Source organism: Aethina tumida, chromosome 7 (assembly GCF_024364675.1).
Source record: "Aethina tumida isolate Nest 87 chromosome 7, icAetTumi1.1, whole genome shotgun sequence".
Lineage (NCBI taxonomy): Eukaryota > Metazoa > Arthropoda > Insecta > Coleoptera > Nitidulidae > Aethina > Aethina tumida.
In genome coordinates, this window is record NC_065441.1 from 7515179 (window position 1) to 7531946 (window position 16768).

The 16768-nt window shown below is 33.3% G+C and overlaps 1 protein-coding gene and 1 long non-coding RNA gene across 2 annotated transcripts; one reads left to right on the top strand and one right to left on the bottom strand.

The window, feature by feature from the left end:
• Positions 1-47: 47 nt before the first annotated feature.
• LOC109604098 (sortilin-related receptor-like) lies at positions 48-12861 on the bottom strand. The gene is made up of 20 exons (XM_049970260.1): positions 12591-12861; positions 9546-9806; positions 9110-9271; positions 8209-8469; positions 7896-8158; positions 7507-7838; positions 7092-7447; positions 6855-7036; positions 5612-6210; positions 5038-5441; positions 4584-4951; positions 4305-4498; positions 3978-4252; positions 3516-3866; positions 3224-3451; positions 2448-2948; positions 2084-2356; positions 1815-2031; positions 1507-1760; positions 48-1451 (listed from the first exon to the last, which is right to left on the bottom strand). The coding sequence occupies exons 1-20, from the start codon at positions 12825-12827 to the stop codon at positions 750-752; spliced, it is 6420 nt and encodes a 2139-aa protein (XP_049826217.1). The 5' UTR covers positions 12828-12861; the 3' UTR covers positions 48-749.
• A 26-nt stretch (positions 12862-12887) lies between these two features.
• Positions 12888-13321, top strand: LOC126266331 (uncharacterized). Its single transcript, XR_007548747.1, has 2 exons — positions 12888-12988; positions 13050-13321. It is a non-coding gene; the product is annotated as an uncharacterized LOC126266331 (long non-coding RNA).
• The last annotated feature ends 3447 nt before the right edge of the window (positions 13322-16768 follow it).

The following is a 16768-nucleotide window of genomic DNA, read 5'->3' on the forward strand; positions in this document are numbered from 1 at the left end:
TTAAACAGAGTAATTCTATAGATTTTTGGGTTTTAAATAAAAAACAATTTAACCCTTAAATATTTATTAAATTCGCTAATATATCATAAAATTAAAATCAAATTTCTTCAGTTTCTGTTCATACAAATTACTTAACATCATAATAAAACTTAGGAAAAGTATCACAGAAACTTGACTTATACAACATACACACGGACATATTTAAAAATTACAATTATAAATAACAATTCCGATAGTCAATAGCCATACAATATAATAAAAATTACAGTTCTAAAATTTCAGTATATAATGCTTAGCAATAGTAATATTCCTGCTTACTGTTTAATTACAGTTTTATTGGACGGCAGGTAAAATCTTTCCGCGGTAGTACAATGTTGTATAGACATGTCCACACAGTCACACATGAAGATCGAGCGCATTTCTCTTTGGTGTTCCTTCCAGGATAAAGGCTGTAGGAGACAACTGCATTTCATGCAAATATAAAACGAGATATACGCGACTAGTTATATTACAGAAAACAAACTTGAGGTCACAACATCTAGTTAACTATGTACAATAAAATATTACCATCAAATACTTTTACAATTCATTTTAACACTGTTATACACATATGGTAACAAAACCAAGTCTCGGCCATCTCTCTGAGCTAATAAAACTACTTAAAAATAAATAGTATTACCCTGTTGTATATTACATTAATTTCTTTCTAATTAGGATATCTATTTATTTTTTAGTAGTTTTAGTTCAATTTAGGCTATAACTAACGGTTCATCGTCTGAAAACCGGTCCCGTATTTGGGGACAGTCTTCATCGTCCAGTCCATTATCATCGAAAGTTGCAGCTTGAGATCTTGTGTCGTAGTGTGAATTCGCAAACCTAGTAAAAGTACTATGCAATCTGCGATTACGCACTACCAATCCTGCTATTATACCCACAAGAACCAGTACGACAATTACAGACACAGCTATAACCGCCGTACTACTAGAACCAGATGGAGGCGCGTACAAGTTGAGTTTGCTAATGTGATCTGAACTAAGGCCTCTTATACCTTTGTCAGTTTTTATTCTCACTGCGAAAGTGTACACGTTACTGGAACTGTTTGTGTAAATAAACGGAGGATTTTTGACAAAAAACGATTCGCTTCGCGACTCATCCATGACGGTACCTTGTGAAACGATTACCTCGTATGTGTAATTGCCCACTTCTTTGGACAACGGTTTCTCTTGCCAAAATACTATAAAACTGCCATTACTTTCAGGTATCACCCGTACCTCGTATGGTGGCATAATCGGAGGTGCATCCATTTTTATCGGTGCACTGAATACTGAACCGTTGTTGGCTGTTCGTACCTGCCATTCATACTTGCCACCCATCAACACATTGGATACATGTGTGGTGTTATTCACCTGTTTGTACCATACGTGATTGCTGGTAAGTTCGGTAATTTTGACCTGGAACATTTGTCCTGTACAGAAAAACTATATATAAAACAACGAAAAAACTTACAATATACGAGAAGTTGTATGTAGGACACGCAGGATCCCAGGACAATTTCAGACCCATTGTGTTGGAGGGTTCATGGGTGATGACGAGATTCTTAGGCGGAGCCAGCGGGTTACTGGACGTTCTGACGGTGATGGGATTACTTGAGAGTGGGCCCACGCCGAATGGCGCCACCACCCCCACCGAAAATATGTACACCTCACATGCGTTCAGTCCTTCCACAAGAGCTGACTCTTCATCACTGCCGGATTTGGCCACTGAAATAATATTATAATAAATAAACTGCCTCTGTACAGTCTAATAAATATTACAAGTCAAAAGCTCATCCTGACTGACGCCATAGTAGATTCCGTAACTCCATTTGACCTTCCTCGGATCCTTCGGTCTATCCCAGCTCAATTTGACTGTGGTTCCAGTCTGTTTAACCAGTATACCATGCAGACCAGTCACTTGCGGCAAAGGTTGACCCTTGGTGTGGTTCGATATAAAGCTGCTGGGGCCACTGAATCCGTTCTTGTATGCGCTCACCTAAACCAGCAAAAATTAAAAACTTATTGATATATTACATTTATAGAGTTACCTCAAAGGTGTAGTGAGTGCCGGGTGCCAGTTTAATTGTCTGGGTCAAAGAAGCGTTACGAATTACAGGGATGGGTGGATAGTACTGATCAACTTTTGTTCGGACCACAAACCAATCTGGTGTTCCGTTATATTTCCACGACAGTGTTATACTTTGGTTTGTAACTTCTGTTACTGTTAAGTTCAGGATTTCGCTCACTGATGTTTTGCCGTCATAAACCATACTAACCGGGTCGGAGGCTTCACTTTCGAAATGGTTGTTGGACGCTTTTAGCTGTAATAATTTATATAAAAATTATGGTTTAATATAATCCTGACTAGAAATATCCAAAGCTACTAACTGATTATATATTAAAAACACTTACGTAGAAGTTGAAGGACTTCCCATGTTCAACATCGACTGGCAACAAATACTGGGTACGACTGGCACTGAACCTCATCGATGTGGCGACCTTATCGTTGTCGTACCATGTCAAACTGTAGGTTGTGAGCGGACCTTTCGGGTATCTGGGCGGTTTCCATGTGAGAAGAATGTGAGATTCGTTGACTTGAGTCGCTTTTAGATCCCATGGTGGAGACGGTACTCCTTCAAGCGTCCGGGCGATGAAGTATTTCGCCGGCGGGAACACGGTCGGGGAGTTTTGAATCTTAACGTAGACCGTCACGTTGTACTTGGTGAATGCTTCCAAATTGGTGAACTCAAACTCGCTGCCGTCTGTCGCAGTTTTGTTAACCCAGTCGTTGCTGCCGACACGTGATATGCTGGGTATGAATTCCAGTTTCATGTCGGCTGGGCTCTGGATCCACCAGTAAATTGCCAGGGACGAGTCCGTGACGCCTCGTTCGTTGACACCCATAAGCATGACCTACACAAATAATTTTTATGGAATAACCAAAACTTTTTACATATTTTTTTATTCTAGTTCCACTAAGTACTGGCTAATTATAGGCAATGATTAAAGATTCTAGGGTATTCTAGGCCAAATCTGATAGTTTGATACGCATTAGGTCACTTTACTTATATTATTTAAGGTGGGTCTAACCAGTTATAAATTAAATGTAATATGATTATTATTCTTTGTATTACAGACTTTAAAAAACTGTTATATTTAAATTCATTAGAAATATAATATTAATTTACCTGGTAGACACGTTGTGTCTGAGTACAATTCATCTCGTCAAAACCGTCCTCACAATTAGCCATGCCGTCACAGCGGAGAGTTAGGGGGAAGCAGCTGCTACCATCGCATGGGAAATAACCAACGCTGCAGCTGGGAGTTGCAGGTCCAGGTGAATTTTCCATATGTTCACAATATTGTTCGTCACTTTTATCGGGACAATCTACTTTTCCGTCACATACTGCCGACTTCTGTAATTATAAACAATAAAAATTGTAGTAACACATTGTTTTCTGTTAATTCAAAGAAACTTACCGAAATGCAGTTTCCGTCCTTTTTACATTTGAATTGGGACGTCGTACAATTTAGGGTGTACTGGCAATCCAGCTCGTCCTCTCCATCGCGACAGTCCTTGGAGCCGTCGCAAAGCCATCCGGAGAATATGCATTGCCCGGACGCACATTGGAACATGTTGTGGCCACATTGAGCTGTAGAACTCGTCTCCGTCGTCGTTGCTATTGTTGTATTCGTGTTGGTTGCGTTGTTCACGAAGCAGCCCAGTTCATCGCTGCCGTCGCCGCAGTCGTCAGCTTTGTCGCACTTCCACCACAGAGGGATGCACCGGTTGTTGGAGCATTTGAACATCCATTCTTCGCATTTGTCCACCTGGAGAAACAGAAATAATTACTCTTACTTCTTGTGTATAACGTTTAAATATTCGTTTTAGAATTTTTCATAAAATTTACTTTGAAAAATGGGTCTAAACCAAAAAATTACCGCTGAAGGAAGAGGATTCGGAAAAACGGGTGGTCGAACAGATGTTGTGCAGTTGACTTCATCCCTGCCATCTTGGCAGTCTTTGTCGCCATCGCACACCCACGTCTTGTAGATGCAGCGATAATTGGGCGGTCCGCACGACATTTGGATTTCGGAACAGGTGTTGTTGCGACAGTCCGCCTCGTCGGAGGCGTCTTTGCAGTCGGGTTCGTCGTCGCATTTCCATGTCGACGGAATACATGTCACGGCGCCAGATTTACATTGGAATTCGTCGTCTAAAAATTAATCAATCAATAATTGTCAAAAGGTAAATCATAAAACTATTACTTTTGCATTGCGTTGGAGGATTCGAATGGCAGTTACTTTCATCGGAATTATTTCCACAGTCGTTTTGACCGTCACATACCCACTTTTTGGATATGCACCTGCCATTAGAACATTGGAATTGCGAAGATGTGCAATTCTGTTTGGGACAATTCTGCTCATCTTTACCGTCGATACAATCAACTTCGAAGTCGCACCTAAAATATAAATTATTACATTAGTATTTAAATATTTAAACGACATGATAATTATTAGAACAACTTATATTCAGAATCCACTTACTTCCAATACAGCGGTAAACATTTTCCATCATCGCATACGAAGTAGTTCTTGGCGCAGGTGTTTTTGCAATGCATTTCGTCAGAGTTATCGCCGCAATCGTCCTCGCCGTCACAGTGCCAGCCCTTAGGTACGCACTTGTCGTTCGCACAAGTGAAATGATCTGGCCCGCAGGTCGTGTTCACTTTGGGACAAGTTAGATTGGTGCTTGGGACCATATTACCCGGACACATACAACGACCGTTGATCATTGTCAGTCCGTCCGGACACAGACACGCCAAGCCATTCTTTGGTAGCCCCACGCACGTGTACTTGCATGTTTCATCGTTGGTGCACGCGTTTGATCCAAACTGAATGCCATGTCCATAAACCTGAAATTTGTTATGTATTTACTTATATTTTTCTGTATCTTTTTACTTAAATTATTACAGACTTGTTATAATTTCCATTTACATACCTTAAGATCCATCAGTCCAGTTAAAGGTTTGACTAGTACTTGGACTCCAGTATAGATATCCTTGTCGGAACTGAAGATGGCGTTCCTCTTCCAGTCGTCCCAATACATCTGGCTCTTGAACACAGCAACGGCAAACGGATGAGATACAACATCTTCTTTGGATATAATTTTATGGAAGCCGTCACCGTGCAAATCGGAACTACCGATGTAATCAAGTTTTGCATCCACCCAGTAAATGCGATTGGCTATATGATCGATAGTAATACCGTTGGGCCACTCTACTGTCTCCTTGCCGAAGAGTTTTTTAATACCGGTACCGTCTAGGTTGGCACGATTTACAGATGGTTGTTCCATATTCCAATCAGTCCAGAACATATAGCCATTGCGTGGATGTAAAGCGATACCTAAAAGAGTGAAAACAGTTCTAAAGAGCAATAAACACTGTGGAGTATAAAACTAGTCAGTACTGTACTATTACAAAAGATGTTAATATTGAAGTAATTAGCAGAATGGGAAAAACAATTAAAATTAGAAGATGGTACCATACTTTTTAAACAATAATAATAATTAGTACCTCTAGGTTTCGTCAAAGTTTCAGGTCCCAATACAGTGCGCCTCATCCTTCCACTATGATTAATGTCGGTCCTGATGAACTCAATTTTGGCCCTGACGCCATCCACAAAGTACAAAGTATTCGAAATCCAATCCAGTGCCATGCCTTCGATGGAAGCCAAATCCCTAGAGACCAAAATCTCTTCCACGTGCGTTCCGCTCTTGAAACACTGCCTGCCGATGACATCCAAAATAATGTCCGCCCAGTACACGCAATTGTTCCTCAAATCAAAATCGATTGCGATGACGTTCTTCAAGTTTCGCACCGGCAATTCCTCCACGGCAGCGGTCACGAGATCGTATCGAGAGATCTTATCTCGCTGGGCGAATAGGAGGAACTCGTCGACGTCGTGGATGGGACACGGCACTAAATCGGGGAGGAAGTGATCTTCGAATCCGGCCACACACTCGTCACCGGTTATCTTCCTGTAACCTTTGGTGCGGTTGTAGTATTCGCCCGGGCGACAAGTCGATGGCGTAGCGAATGGATCGAAGTCGGTAATGTTGCGAGACTGAACGCATCGATATGGTGATGTGCCGGCTCTCTTAAAACCATAATCGCTGAAAATTTGATGAATAATTTGATAATCAGTTTTTGTAGCTTCCTATTTTGTAAGTAAAATTGTTTAATTCAAGTAAATTTTCACAATTTGTGTATAAAACTAGTCGTTATAATTAATTTTTTATTATATTTAATTTATTAGCTTAAAAAATAACTGAAAAATATTACTTGTAGTAAAATTTAACTTTTATGATTTACTTTAGGTAATAAATGTAATATTTAATGTAATTAACTGAAATTTATTAGTATGTAAATGAAAGTACTTATAATATAAATTAACATAATAGCTTAAATACTTAATTTAAAAGAGTTTTGAAAATTTAACAGTTTTACATGAGAAATTACTGTTAAACGTGTGGGTCGAAATCGTTGTAGACTAGTGCACTTTAAACTCATTAAATAATTTGTTAAAATTAAATTTACTGAACTACACAATACAAAAGAACTAACAATTCCATTATTTTGAAAAGAAAATAGTAATTATTAAATTAATAAGATATTATTGTCTTAAATTGTTCTCTTAAAAAAAAGTGCATATCAAGACTAGTACAGATTAAAAATAGTACAAATAAATTTGAATGATTTATGTTGGGTAAAATTTGCCAAATTTTACTTGGGCATACTTCTATATTAATATACTCACCACTCAAAGTCTAGAATATCACAATCACAAGGCTGGTATTTCCATGGTCCAACCAAATTTTCACCATTGTAACAGTTTGCGTGGGTGTTTCTCCGTTTATATGTCATCTGTTGTCCCATTACACAAGGCACATAACTGCGACTATTATTCGTCTGACTTGGGAACCAATCTTTATAATCGTCCTATCAATACGATTATTTAGTTTATTGTCTAAACCCCACAATGTTAAATACTTACTTTAGTACAGTTCGAACTAAATACATTCATAAAGTCCAATTTGACAATAATCCATTTGTGTTGTTCAGGTAATGAGCCGAACATGGTGAACACCGTGGTATTTTCGCCGGGTTCGTTCATTAAACCATAGAGACGAATATCTTCGTTGTGGAATGCGGTTTGACTCCAATTCTCTCCTTCATCGGTTGAGTAAAGGACGTGTCTGGTCTCGCCGGTTATCTTGAAATATTTCACGGCGGTCAACAGGCCACCGTGATCACCCATGTTGAAGAAGTACAACTCTCGCAGAGACTGGCGCCAAGTCACTCCCCCGTCGACACTTACGTAAACACCATAATGGCCTTTCAGTGTTTTCCCTATTTATGACAGAACCGAATTGTAACCGCCACAACAGTCAATTTATTTTAATGTTTACCTAAAACTCCGGTGGCCATAATGATTCCGGGAGCCGACTTGCTAGACAAAATACTAATCGACCTGGTGTCGGGATTCAACTGACTAAATTTCTGGCTGAGATGCAACGAACAGTTGTTACGCACTTCGCAGCCGACTCTTTGGTTCTCCGCATCGAATTCCGGTGCGGGGATGGGTCGCCAAGTGCGTCCGTGGTCGAACGTGATCACTGAACCCAAATTTTGCGGTCCCAAGTTGTTTCCCAAAGGTTTCTCGATCACCTTAGATGCGATGTAGATGCCGTTCAGACCTCGCACTTTGTAAACGTCGGCGAAAGCGTCCTCGGACACGTGACTTAAATGTGTAAAATAATTGGTATAGGCTAAAATGAAAGTTATGACAGAAACTCACTGCAGCCAAGTGTCCTTCCAGGTATTGTTGGGGAAGTAGCAGAAAACGTCTTCCAGTGAAAGTGTAAATCGAACTTTGCCGTCGGTTCCGTTGAGGTTGTCCGACACGTACAGATTGGAGAGGGTGTCAGTGTGTCCGACCGCCACTATGGCTCTATTTCCTGTTACGTCCACTATGAAATAGTTCTTCATAGGTAGATCAGTGTCAAAAACGCACTGAAGCTGTTTGCCCAGTTTGTAGGATACGTACAAATCGTATGAATCCTAAAAAATAAGGTAAGTTCAGCGTTTTATACAAATATTTTCAAAAATACCTTTGCAGCACTGGCATACGATTTCTTGGTGGTGAATATATAATCTTTTTTATAGTAAAGGTCGCGAACACTGGTCGAATAAACCTGAATACTCCTTGTCTTAAAGAGGTTCTTGGAGTGAATGATGGTACTCATGCCGTTTGGTTCATAACGTTGTACAAGCAGATGCTGGGTGTCTTGAGAGTCCTTTATCCAGTTGATGGACTTGACAAATTCATGAATTTGTCGGAAGTAACTACCGAAACTTTCGGTGACGTACAACTAAAAAATATAGGGAAATTACAATCAAATTCTGGTTTAAATTATTATTGTTGCTGGTTTATTTAGTTATTGGGTTGAAACTAATATACAAATGTATGTATCTCGTGTTGCTCAAAAAAAAAAATTATGTTAATGTATTACTACACAACTGAATAAGACGAATATTTAACTAACGCATATCTTTTTCTAAATATATTTTAAATAGATTTGTGACTATTGTGTATTTTAATTTTATAAATTACTTAAGTTTCAAAACCATCAGAAGTAACTTTGTTTATCCTGTGTGGGATCTAGGCAAGGAATAAATATTAATATTTGTAATAGTTCTAGACTATTTTTCAATTTTTTCGTTGGATTCAGACGCATTTAGTCAATATCTTCAAAGCGTAGATGTTACGAAAAAATGGAATTAACTGCAATTTTTTCATAATTATTTTCTTCAAGAAATTATGACGTATGTTTTTCAAATAAATGCTCCTCGACGGTTGTTTGTTGTTGTTTCTAAAAATACACCATTTTTTAAGTAAATTTTGGTTGAACAAATAAATATTATATACGATGTTTATTTCACTAATTACGAATCCGAAGATATTTGTAAACAATTTCTAGATTAAACTACAGTCATCACTATAATACGAACCTTATTGTTGGTCTCATTCTTATCGAGTACCACAAATGACCTCACATCATTATCTGAAAATGACACAACGGATGGCGTGAAGTCGAGCTCGTATCTCTGGAACGTTAGCCCATGATCTTCCGTCACGAATATCACGTTGTGACGAATATCTGTAAACACAAACTGCAACAAAAAAACAAGGGAGGTCAGAGTTTCTGTCGTACGTTGAGCTCCATTGGTTAAAAATATTGAATTATCGCCTGTTACTAACAAATACGAAAGATAAGCTAGACTTTGTTATATCATAAATGTTTACTTATAAAAGTGAGTAATTTTTACATAACATAAACCACAATACGAATTAATGCGACCTTCAGTATCTTTTTTACTGTATCATTATATATTTCATTTATGAAATTTATATTTTCATCACAAAATGCAAAAAAGCTCAACATACATATCTGTCGAAGTAGGCATGGTTGTAGAACTTCTCGAGGGTAGCGTAGCTGCCGTTGGCCAATCGAAAGGATTCAGTTTTGTTCACGTAGGTTTCCCCGTAGTCGTAGGATATATATACAGCTGATGGGGAAGCGGGCGGCGCCGATGTGAAGCTCATCGAGAAGGGAGCTGGGTCGCGGGCCAGATAGATTATCACGTTGCTGTTGTTGCCCACCCAATGAACCATCAGTTGTTTGTGGGTGTCGTTCAGGTGTTGGATCTGAAAGCGAAATTGAAATTACTTATGCTTAAAGGAGAATTTTCATAAGTAGAATATGAAATATGCCCTTGTTTATTTGTGTTATCCATTTAGTTCTTTATTGGTGCAATTTCTTTAAATTAACTCTAATAACAAAGTAAAACTTATAACGTACATACTGGTGTACAAGGTCAAAACCACCTGCTCCATATAATATAAACATTGTTATCAAGATTTTATTTTAATAAATAACTCTATAATTAGAATAATTAATATTAGGTATCATAACATCAAATTGGGAATATTTTTCCTTCTTTTTCTGCTGAACGATTAACAAATAATATTTAATTTTAATACACCAAATTGTTTTTTAAGGGTGCTTTAATTATTAAGAGCCCAATTTTAGTAGATATATTTTTGCAATGCAACTTTTTTCAAAATTAAGTGGGCAAGGTAAAAAATTCTTAAACACGTAAAATACAATATACTTCTACCATACTACTACTCTATACTATACTAATATGACCATAAACAACCATAAATTACCAACATTCAAATTATATTATTTTTCAATAATATTGAAATCTTATACTAGTTTGTGGTTACCTTTCTCAACTGTTCTGGGGTAATTTCCGCACATAATTCATTAATTCTACTACGAACTTGAGAAGTTATAACAGAAGTATTTAATTTAATTAATATTCAATTTTTTTTGCTTCAACCAAACAATAAATTTATTTTTGTGGTTACTTTTCTTAATTGTTCCGGGGTAATTCCCGCACCTAATTCATTAATTCTACTACGAACTTATCAAAAAATATGATAAATGTATTTATTTTGAATATTACGAGTATAAGTATAGTATAATTAGTATAATATTCTAATTTTGTAAAAAAATAAGATAATTTGTGCTATTTTTGACAGTGTATTTTTTAATCTACTTAAAGTTGATATATAATAAAATGAATATAATATTCCCACAAAATTATGCATATGCATAAAATTTATGAAATTTGGTAGACATTCCAGGGGGTACTTAATCCAGTGGTCTAGTTAGATTTGCTATAATTTGTTAGTATAATTTCATTTTCCAAGTCTAAAAAATTACTCAGAGGGTTTTGATTTTAGGCCAAAAAAATTCACATTTTGTCAATTGAAAATAAGTCAAAATCGAACAGAAAATTACAACTTGAAGGTACTCCATTTTCAAATGTGCCTGACTGAACATTTAAAGAAAGTTTAAATTTATTCGAATTATTATATTAGTACAGTTTCGAATCTGTTGATCTATTTTTAATAACAATAATTTTTGTTTGTTAATTTTGTTAAATAAAATTTCTATGCAATAAAAGTATCATCAACATTTTATAAATAACAGTTTAAAATTTATACTAATATTAATTAATAATTTTACATTATATAATGTAATTCAAATAAATTATTACTGTAGTAGATTTAAGTATAATTTTGTTGAACACAACAAAATTAAAATATTCTTTAAAAGAATGCATCAAAAATAACTTTATCTGATATACAAAAAAAACTTGTTATATATATATTTTTGTTACTGATATTTCAGTATATTCCAGAACCTTGTCTGGGAATACCCACAATACTTTTTGTTTTTATAACTCAGTTGTTTTCCATTTAATTAAGCATCAAATACATAATAAAATTTGTTATCCAGGCAAATGAATAAGGAATAATCTAAAGAGAATATTTATTCAAATAACAATTATGTGTGTGAATCACTATTTTCAAATACAGTAGTCGAACAAATGTCGGAATATATTGCTGAGAAATATTGACGTTAATTCAGTCGAGCCAATAATATAAAAGTATCTTAGGTGAAATCATCATTTTTTTAAATTCATAGAATCATTGATATATTGCAGAAATTATTTGAGAGATTTTCTTGTGTACAGTTCGTTTTCAATTGAAATCAAATATTTTTCCCTTTTAATGACAAGAATTATTTTTATCTTTATACATAATAATTGTATATTGTATAGATACGATTTGTTGACATGAAAGTATAGATTATATCAGATCTAATATTTGATATAACATAAAAAATAAAACAATCGAATCTAGTGTAAATTAATATAACATATAAACACACTTTTAAAATGACAACATTGGAAGTCAATAAACGTAAAAATAGCAACGTGTAAATATTTTTTTTTTTTTTTGAAAAATAATAAAACCCAAAAATACCAAATGGTATCAGCTCATTTACATTGTGGCATGATAACCAGTTGGAAGGAAATATTTAAAAAAATATTGATAATGCAGTGACTTAAATAACTGTATATAATTTCCTGATTAAATTGAGTTTGAGCAAATGAAAATAAGCCTATTAACAGTCATATTCAATTTCATTGACTTGGTCACACATTAATAGTGTTCCATTATCAACAATATTAAATTGGTTTAGGATTAAATTACAGCAACAAAATTATTTTGTTACAAACCATTAATGTTTTAAATACGTTATCTTTAATAATTATTTTAAGCCTGTTAATTAAAAATATATTTCAAACAAAGGATAAATTAAGCCCAGTTTGTTTGGCTCGAAATGTAAACAAACAATGATGTGGCCGAATTATTTACAAGGGTAAAAATAACCACGTCGAAAACAATGACAGGTTCTCACTTCAACTGGTAATTACTGAAAATTGCAAACGCAAATAGAATTAAATTTGTACCACCTGCTAGGTCTAATTGAACGTACAATTTGCCTGGTATTTGATGTGCTTAACGTTCGGCTTTTGTCGCAGCCAGTTAAAACATATTAAAACAAACCTTGGTGATAACTTTTGAGTCCGTTACGTTCTCGACGTCCCTTTTACGACGTGCACTTTCCCCTGTTGTGGATCCGACGTCGGCGTTGAAAATCCGCGTCCTAACAACATCGTCCTCCACATCTGGATTGCCGTGTATTGTCTTTATGTGTTTTTCAATTTCTTCACTACTATTCACAACAAAGTACCGGGTAAACAACAGCAAAATCAACACGCAATTCATCGTTGATGTTTTCATGACGAACGACAGCTGATTTCTGGCCCGACCGATCGGCACGATGACATGCGTCAAACAAACAAAAACTCGATTGAAGTTAGAAACGATGGCGCCAGGTTGTCACGTCAGCCATAAATTATTTATAATAGTTTGTTTTGTATGCTTTTTATACTGTTTGAACGGTATTTCATTAATTAAAACTATGTTAAATGTGGCTTTTTGTATAATTAGATGTGTCAATAGGATCCCTATTGATTTAATTGATGTTGAAGGATGGTTTAGCCACACAATTTCGAAGGGAGCTAATATGTGGCAACGTCGCTTTATTTGGAAGAGATGTGAAGATGAAAGGATGCATTTTCTTTCGTTATATTGCTCAATATATATTTACAATAAGCAAATATTATAACGACTTTAGATTATTTTATTAAGCATATTTTCTGCGAAAAAATATGAGTAAATACGGTTACTTTATTGATTTTAATATTATCATATAATAAATAAAATCTTTCAACAGCTGATCAGCATATTCACATTCGAATAATAAAAAAATGATAAATAAAATTATGAAATGGTAATAAACAAGTGATTAATAATTATTTTTAATTCAAAAAATATGTCAACAAAGAAATGTTTAGTACTAAAATAATAGAAATATTTGTTTAATTATATATATTAACTAGAAGTACACTTACAGTGGTGGTCTGAAAAATAGTACAAAATTTAAAATCAAGATATTACATAAAAGAATTTAATTCAAATTTTATCCAGTGAATTTTTTTATTATATATCTTATAAATATCGGAAATATTCTTTTAATATATTAGTCTGATTTGATTGACCAAAGAATGTGCTATTCAAATATATTTAGTTTGATAGAATTTATTCTTAGTGGGTTTATTAGTATTTTATAAAATAAATTCATTTTCAGTGAAAAGAAAGAAATATCGCCCTCCTTAGGAGAGAAAAGTACTAAGTAACATGAAACATCAAGGTCTAAATATTGTTGATATTGCCAAAAACAACATATGAAACAACACTCTCAATTGAAAAAACAATAAGGAACTGTTCTAACAAAAAATAACTTCTGTATAATTTTGTTTAAAGTTATGTATAAATTATTTAACAAACATATATTTTTAAAAAATGTGTTATTTCTGCTACATTTCGCATTTATTTTGTTTAAGATTTGATTTAAGTAGAAATTGTTTTGATTTGGGCACAAAATGAATAATGGAAAAAAGAATTTATTGCAATTATTTTAAATAAAGTATAAAATATTTTGATTGCATATAATTAGTGGTGTGCCTTTCTTAATTAACGTTAAGATAGTAATGGATACTATTTTTTTGGCCGCCACTGTTATCAGAACATACTAATGCTTATTAACGTAAAAAGTTATCCAGAGCTTCACAGAATAAGGAACGTTTATTCCGTGACCCGATTAAACTAAAGTTTTAATATATCTCATATTACACATCTACTCCAGAATATCGTGTGATCACACAGACTGTTCATGTTACTTATTTATTCGCCTGAAGTAATAAAATATTAAATGTAATAAAGAAAATTGAATTTTACGTAGCATTTTTGTACCATATAAACAATCATAAGCTTGAACGTTTCAAAAGTATTCCAAACATGGAAACAATAACAAAATCAATTATTGATATTAAAATTATTTTCAATGAATCAAAACATGTGATTCATATGTATAGCATTTTAATGATTCAGGTTAATTGACAGAATAAAATTAATTTTTGTTATTTGATTTTCAGTAAAGTAAATAAAAATATTTTTAATTAAAATATTATTAATATTGCTTAGTAAAAGTATTTAATAAATATTGTTTATTAATAACTGTTAAAAAAAGTTCCATGAATGAGATAAAAATTACAAAAAAGGAATTTTATTTGTTACATTATTATTTTTTTTTCTGGAAAAGTTTAGAAAATGCATGCGGTATTTGTTTTTAACAATTTCCTCTTATTAATGATAATGCACAACCTTGTATAAGTGATAAAGTATATGTACTATACATATATTAATTTAATTATTGCTATAATTTCAATGTACAGAGAATACTGATTTTATATACAGTGGAAACCACAAATATATTATTAATATGAACTGAACTGTTTAAATTGTATAACAGAACAGTGGACACAAGTAGTTTTTAGTGAGGAATCTATATTTAATTTATAAAAAAATGGTTTTTGTTTACCCAATTCTTCAATTTAATGATACTATTAACACACTATAGGCGGGTAGCAAAATAGTCCAAACTAAGTTGTTGAATGATAACAAAAAATAAGAGATAATTCTTTCAGTTCCGTTTGTAAACCAATAGAGTAAAATTATCTCACCCCGTTTTTAAAGTAAGTACATTCAAAAAGGTAAAAATTATCCAGCCCGCTAACAATCAACAGTTCTCGAGACGGGTATTTTTACCCGACCCGCTTATAGGGTGTTAATAAATCTATTTCAACAAAATAACAATCTCAAACTAAAATTCAAAATTATGATGGATTTATTATATAACTTATAGAAATATTGGAGATCACGTTTATAACCATTTATTGGTTTATATTTTAACTTAAATATTAATTAATAACTTTAATTTAATGTTTAACAAATTAAAATTCCTAGTAAATGACTTTTTTTGTAAATTTTTATAAACATTAACGTAAAATTTTAGATATTTATAAATGAAATATAATCTAATTTTAAGAATTTTAGAAAATTTATTAAAAATTCAGTTATGGAATAAATAAGACAATCTAGCAGCAGCATCCTATTCTCTTTAACTAGTGTCATTTAAACTATTTACAAGTAACAAATTATTTTATTTAAACCCCAATAAAATTAATTACTAAATAACAAATAAGAAATATGTATTACAAAGATTAGTCTGGCTTTTATTTGTTTTTATTGATATTTAATTGTGCAGACAATTAAATAATGATTACTGGGGGTTTGATCCATTTTTAAACCTTATAATATTTTCTTTCTACCCATAATGATTCCAATAATCATTTATACCCGCATCTACTTCCGGTCACGTATTCAGCAAAGCGAATTTATTATTGTTATTATTACATTTTTATACGTCGTAAATTTCAATGTTGCATTTTTTCCATTTTGTTTTTTTATGCGTTCAAGAGACGACCCACATTGTGTTCGTGTCCATTGTATAGCTGCGCTTTATTAAATAATTAGACCCCTATTTAAAGTAATAATAGAGTAAATTGAGGATACGCATATATTCACGTTGCTTCGGTAATATCAGTGTAATAAGATAATTCACAAGGCATCTTTTAAATGCACTTCGTAAACAATGATTTCTTGTTAAATAAAAGACACGTTTCAATTCAAAGAGTTTGTTTACGTTGGTTATCAGTTTGTGGCAAATTACCATTTTGCGGACATGATAAATAAATATTCAGTCATGTGAAAGTGAGTCACACTTCAAATGTGCCATGTACATTGAAATTATTTAAATTTTTGTATTATTTACACTTTTTGTACATTAAATATAATAACTAATTATTTTTAAGATTCATCAATCAATTTATATCTTAACGAAAAGTATCATTCCGACTAAACAAATTCAAAATAGGTATTTTACTAAAAAGTTAGACAGTAGTTATCAATTAATTAATCCGGTCTCAAAATTTAAATAATTAAATTATATTTTAACTAACATAATGTTTTAATTAATTTAATATAATTTTGCTTATGTTAGAGAAAATTGATACGTCTGTTAAGTAGATCTTCTAGGAAGTTCTTGTCATGTGAATATTAATCATCGTAGATACATTATTTATAAAGTAAAATGATTCTTTAACCGAGTGAGTCAGTTTCCAGATATTAATTAATACATTTATAATTCTTATTATTAATATATTATTGATAATATTATTTTTATTTCCATCGATTTTTCCTTACTATATAAGTGCTCT

Excerpts from the sequence above, each read along its gene's own strand:
- LOC109604098 (XM_049970260.1), bottom strand. The coding sequence starts at position 12,827 with ATGAAAACATCAACGATGAATTGCGTGTTGATTTTGCTGTTGTTTACC. Across the intron at positions 9,807-12,590 it reads ACTCAAAAGTTATCACCAAG|ATCCAACACCTGAACGACAC; the intron begins GTTTGTTTTAAT and ends TTTCGCTTTCAG. Across the intron at positions 3,452-3,515 it reads AGGACGGAAACTGCATTTCG|AAGTCGGCAGTATGTGACGG; the intron begins GTAAGTTTCTTT and ends TTATAATTACAG.